The sequence below is a fragment of the Teleopsis dalmanni genome, chromosome 2, assembly GCF_002237135.1.
Source record: "Teleopsis dalmanni isolate 2A chromosome 2, ASM223713v2, whole genome shotgun sequence".
In the NCBI taxonomy this organism is placed as follows: domain Eukaryota; kingdom Metazoa; phylum Arthropoda; class Insecta; order Diptera; family Diopsidae; genus Teleopsis; species Teleopsis dalmanni.
The window spans coordinates 228,969,714-228,975,969 of NC_051847.1; the positions used below are offsets into that span (position 1 = coordinate 228,969,714).

Sequence of the window (6,256 nt, forward strand, 5' to 3'; positions counted from 1 at the left end):
TTAACACATTTACGCAGGTAATCATACATACATTATTATGAACAAAAGTCGAGGTGCTTCATAAGAGCACAAAAAAAAAGACAAAGAGGAACGAAAAAGATATCTATGTAAGAATTGGCAAATAAACGAATGAAAATCCCATTATACTTGTTAAATTCTATACTATATTATTAAATGTTTACATTGCGAAAACTCAATCGATAAACAGCGAAATAAGAAACAGCAAATATTGCAAAATCTGTACAATGAAAAACAATTTGTACATTTTATGAATAAAACTGTATCGAATAAAAAAGGGGGCAATGATTATGCGAATTCATGGACAAACCATGTAGTTGATTCGGATTCCGCCAAACATTCATCACCAGCGATCTTTGAAAATATGTTAACTAAAATCATATATTTAGTGAAGAATTAAGTTTAATGAAATTAATTTATAAATTAATTAATGAGTAATATAAAATTTAACACAATCCAGAAGGTGCATTTGTAATTAAGATATGCAGTAGGTACATTGCGGTGCTTCTTAACAAGAAATAAATATACAACAGATATATACTTTATGCACGTTCAAACTACAGTCATTGCAGTCCAGTTGTATGGAATACTGTAGCAAGCGATATTTTAAGTCGTATGAAATACTTCTGTAATATCCCACTGTTACCGCCGAACACACCGTACCGAAATAGCATGAACATACATTAAGTATAATTTATTTTAAAAAATCGTGACAGTTTGTCCTGCAGATTTTTCAATAATTTTGTTATCCCTATATATTACGTTAAATCAAGGTGCATCCTCTCCAAAGCGAATTCTTGCGAACGAACAAATATTCGCAGGTAATCGTACCTGCAAAAGTTCGTTCGTTCACAAGCGTTGGCTTTGCTGTAAATACAACTTCATACAGTCATATATCTCAACTAAGTGCCTAAAATAAATAAATAAATATTATATATATATTATTCAAAACTCATCAACTAAAATTGATTGAAGGTTTGTTATACACTCATTTTATAATTACAATATAATGGTAATTTTCTGGACATTGTATTTTATAGATTTTGAATATCTTTAATTTGGTTCCTTCATATGTTATTATTAGCTTAAATGTGAAAATTAGTATTCGATATAGTATCCATTCTATTCGATGTCTAGACAGCGGCGACTTAAACTTAGCACCTAGACAAAAAGTTCTAAATTCAAATCATTCAACAATGAAAATCAAAGGTTGGGATGATCATAATGCAGTTCGCTAAAAACTCTCTTCTAATTTTACCTGTACCTCTGAAAGGTTTTAAGGTATAATTACTATATCTACTTTGATGCTTCGATGTTTATACTCAGCCCAATGAAAACACATATATAAATGCTTTTAATGATCAGCTTAAAGCGAAGCTATATTTATTTCCTTAAAACTCCCCATCAATATGTTTAACACAAAGAGAGATAATGACGAAATTAACCTAAAACTCTATTATATTTATATCAGCAAGCACCTTCTTTGTTATGAAAAGGACATCCACAGCTACTATCAACTGTAGCTAATTGTTTTAAATAATGACAATATTTAGAACAAAATGTTTAACTCTTTTATACCATTTTTGATTGCTTACTTAGTAAGTTACTCGAGGAACATGAAGATTTTGTCGTTTCCATTGACATAAGTTAGTTATTGCATATGAAAGAGTTTTTATGTGTCAGATGTAATACATATTTAGGACATGTGCGAATCAGGCTAAGTTAATGCTAAACCAAATGGGAGATTTTTTGGGATTTTTTGCACTGCACACATTTAGCCATTTATCAACACGTATCGAAACATCACTACATTATCGGCACAACTTAGAATTTCCCTCATTTAGAACTCAACTTAGCTTAACTCGCACACGTCCTTAATTAATTAAAACAAAAATTTTATTAAAAATTTACTTCTTGAGTGCGTTTGTTTATAACTCAGCTGTTGTTTGTTTAAATTTTACATATAAAACATATGATAAATATATCAAATTTTGGTAATTTCCTTTGTGGGAAATTTATTTTTAAGCGTTGCATTTTACAATTTGGTCTAATTTTCCTTACTATATTTTTAAGTAAGTTAAAAAGCGAAGAAGGTCGAAGAAGCTCTTCGAAATTTACTTAGTAAATTACACTTACTAAGTAAGTGATGGTAAGCTAACATACTATTATATTTGTAACAAAATAAATATGTGCTATAAAATAGAAGGAATTTTAAGCTATAACGTTAATATACTAATTACTATTATAAAAATAAACATTTTTATTTGCAGATAAAGAAAACTTTAAAATTACTTATATTTTACTGAAATTTTTTATATTTTGCTATTTCTATTTAATGATTTATAAATTTGATGTATCTTAAACATTTTTCAGAGAAAAGCTAATATTAAATTACAACTAAAAATTTTCTTGCATTTCTGTGGGGATACTGTATGGGCTGCCTAAAGGTGGTGAAAATTTATTTACTGCATTTAATAATTTAGACAAATGAATAATTTGTTGCTCCGGTTTACGATTAAGGCAGTTGCACATCCGTATCGAACGATGTCTAACTTTATAGAAATTCCAGTGCAAACTAATAAGCTAATACAATTAACTAAAACTACAATAGTGCCAAAGTTAAATGACAATAGACATAAAGGTCAATATGGCCGCATTGGAATTATTGGAGGTTCATTATTTTTTAATTCATTTTAATTATAGTATATATGTATAAATATTTTTTAGGTTCATTGGAGTATACTGGTGCACCCTACTTTGCAGCATATACCTCCCTGAAAGTTGGTGCAGACTTAGCGCACGTATTTTGTTCGAGAGAAGCGGCTGCTTGTATTAAATCATATAGTCCAGAATTGATTGTGCATCCTCTGCTGGATGTTGACGATGCATTGCAAAAAATTGAACCTTGGCTAGAACGGTTGCATGTATTGGTATGTTTTTTAAATTTGTTTTAACAATGTAAAATAATCGTTAAATTTTAGGTTGTCGGGCCAGGCCTTGGCAGGGATCCAAATATTTGTAAGACTGTTATAAACCTGATCAATATGTGCCTCAAAATAAATAAACCACTGATAATTGATGCTGATGGTTTGTTTTTATTAAATGAAAATATTGATATAATTAGTGGTCAACGCAATATTATATTAACTCCAAATGCCATAGAGTTTCAACGCCTATTTAGCAATAATGATATAGAGAAAAAACAAAAAATGTCCAAGTATGCACAGTATAAATGTTTTTAAATAAATTAAAATGAATTAAATATACTAATAGATTAGGCCGAGGTGTAATTGTTTTAGAAAAAGGTATGGTCGATAAAATACATTTGCCGAGCACAGGTATGTTAAAAATGTTTATTTTTGAATTCAATACAACAAATTCATTACAGGTGAAATATATACAATGCCTACTGGTGGCTCAGGTCGTAGATGCGGTGGACAAGGAGACTTGTTATGTGGCTCGTTGGCTATATTTTTTCATTGGTGTTTAGAATCTAACCAATCAAATCCGGGATTTTTAGCTGCCTTTGCTGCTAGCTACCTTGTAAAACAATGTAATTACAAAGCTTATCAGAAACATAGACGTGGCATGCTTGCTACTGATATGTTGAACGAAATTTCTGGAGTATTTAACGAAATTTTTGAAAATACGGACGTTTGTTAGAATTACAGCGATTATAACAGCAATTATATATATATATATATATAAACATATATATTGTTACAGTAGACTGCAGTGTTTTTTTCCTTAATCGATATTACTAATATATTTATTGTATAAATAGAATTAATTATATACTTATCGTTCAATATTTTTATATATATATACTTATCGTTCAATATTTTTATATGTATACTTAATCGTTCTAATGCTGATATATAACTATTTTAGTGTTTTATTGTAGTTGTGGTTTCTTTATATTATTAATATATAAATACTTTAATAAATATGATGATGTAATTCTCTTTTATACTACATTCACACTGTCTTATTTCGGCACTTGCTCATTTATATAAATGAGAAAACGTTCACATTATAATGAGCTCATTTGTGCAGCTGATATACATTTATATGCCAAAAAGACGTTAAAAAACTTTCTTTTGTTTACAAATAAAATGCAAAGAAATATTTCGATATTGTGTAAAATAAATCTTTTAAAATGAAAAACGCATTTTGTTTTGATATCTATATAAATAAATAGAACTGAATAAATTTTTATGAAACATGTTCGCTATTTAATATTTTAATATTTACAAAAATTATGTTTGGCTACAGAAAATTAGAAATGAAAGGAAAATGATTAAATCCAAAAAAAACTGATTACAAAAAGTCTAAAAATACTTTTAATACGGCGTTTACATTGTGAAATTAAAAGTAAATTGAAGTAATAATCGAAATTTAAGTACTAATTTCGTTATTTAATCTCAGATTTCCCATACAAAAGTTAATCTCCTTTTGGTCGAGATTCTCTGCAACTGGCTTAATATCGTAGAATTTTTTACGATCTTAGAAGAATTGGAAAGGAAAATCTATTCAAAACATTAAAAATGACGGAGTAAATTTTTAATCAATTTATTTAATAATAGTTTTGTACATAATTATAACTAAAATGTGTTAAATTATCCATAAATATTTCAAATGCAATATGTTGCGTTATTTTATTGGTTTCCATTCCTATTTCTGTTTTGGCAAAATATCAACATCCTCATAAACGCATTTATCTTTGTAGCGATTTACCTCTTTTGCCTTCACAAATTTATTTTCGAATCACCCCTGCTCTAGTAAACTTTCGTAACAAATATTTACCGCATTTCAGCGTGTCATATTTACACGACAGAGCACGTTACGGCAAAGTTTTATAAGCTCCTCTTCAGAAAATTCCCATTGCAAGTCCTGATCTATTGGTTCCCATAAAATAGAAATATATTCGTAATTTTTAAAAGTTATAAACTGCAATTTTCCACTTACCCATATTTCTATTAATTGTTCATATAAGTTCGTTCATTCGCAAGCGTTTACTTTGGTGTGGATGTACCTTTCGACACCTTTTAATTGTTACTCAAACTTCTTTGAGTTTTTTCAATTTTGCCTTCTATTTTCTGTGAATAATTGCCAAATGCCCAGTAAAGCTATTATTAACAACAAGTATTAACTAATTATTATTATGAAAGTATTAACAGTTTACTCAGAAAAAAGTTATTCGCTGAAAAGAAACTTTGAAAAGAAACTACACACTACATACCAAAGAATATCTTACAAAGAACACTTCAAGAGTTTAAATCGCTTTTGAAACTTTATTTTTGATAACATTTTGGCACACGTATTGAATACATGTGATCTTACCACGATAACATCAAATTACTCTCTTTTGGGGTTTCAGTATAATAATTTGTTGCTACTTGCTAATCATATGTTTTCCTTTTAATAATATAAAAAACTTGTGCGTTCCTTATTTGGGTAATAATATTACATCACGTAAACAAAATGTATATTGTAACATATAATATATGTTAAATAAGTATATAAATTAATATATATAAACATTTAAATCAGTTTAGTCTGCTTAATCATGTAAAACATATATTCAGTATTTCATTTATTTTACAGTATTTACATTTATTATGTTCAGTAACAAAACTTTTGTAGAAGCGAATTTTTTATTTAAAAAAAATTAAAAAATTTTTAAATGTAGTGCTAAAAAATCTATAGGTAGTGATAAGTCTGGCATCACTATAATAAGTATTCCCGCTTATTTTACGTTATTGCTTTTTAAAGTGCAGTATTTATTAAGCAAATGAATAAAACTACATAAAAGTTAACAAGGAATTTAAATTCGATATATAAATACTTTCCCAATAATAACTTTGTTTGCTTTTAAGCATTGTTTTATAAAAATCTGTTTTAAAGTATCTTATTTACTGCCCTTCGTTTTGCTCTCAAATCGATATGCCCAATATTGAACCTACAACTGCAGAACAGCAAAAATGTGTGGAAAAGGCAATAAAAGTAAAGAATCCTCTTCTATACTTAGGAGAACTACAGTATCAATATAATACCGAAAATTATACGTTTTATTGCCGCACCAAAGCTGATATGAATTCAAAGGACCTTAAGTGGGCTTTCAAACTAGCAGAAACAAATGTATCCCAATTTTACAAGGAACTTAAACTTGGTTGGCAACCGAAGGTAGTACACAGCTAGTATTAAGGTGAAAAAATATCATATTTCTCAAATTTCT

At 28.3% G+C, this 6,256-nt stretch overlaps 1 protein-coding gene across 1 annotated transcript; it reads left to right on the forward strand.

Moving 5' to 3' along the window:
* Positions 1–2,483: 2,483 nt before the first annotated feature.
* On the forward strand, positions 2,484–3,765 carry LOC119678191 (ATP-dependent (S)-NAD(P)H-hydrate dehydratase-like). The gene is made up of 5 exons (XM_038089889.1): positions 2,484–2,689; positions 2,746–2,948; positions 3,000–3,235; positions 3,292–3,356; positions 3,407–3,765. The coding sequence occupies exons 1-5, from the start codon at positions 2,506–2,508 to the stop codon at positions 3,679–3,681; spliced, it is 963 nt and encodes a 320-aa protein (XP_037945817.1). The 5' UTR covers positions 2,484–2,505; the 3' UTR covers positions 3,682–3,765.
* Positions 3,766–6,256: the final 2,491 nt, after the last annotated feature.

Coding starts and splice junctions, on each gene's coding strand:
- LOC119678191 (XM_038089889.1), top strand. CDS start 2,506: ATGAATAATTTGTTGCTCCGGTTTACGATTAAGGCAGTTGCACATCCG. Junction 2,690..2,745: donor CCGCATTGGAATTATTGGAG/GTTCATTATTTT, acceptor AATATTTTTTAG/GTTCATTGGAGTATACTGGT. Junction 3,236..3,291: donor AAAAAACAAAAAATGTCCAA/GTATGCACAGTA, acceptor ATATACTAATAG/ATTAGGCCGAGGTGTAATTG.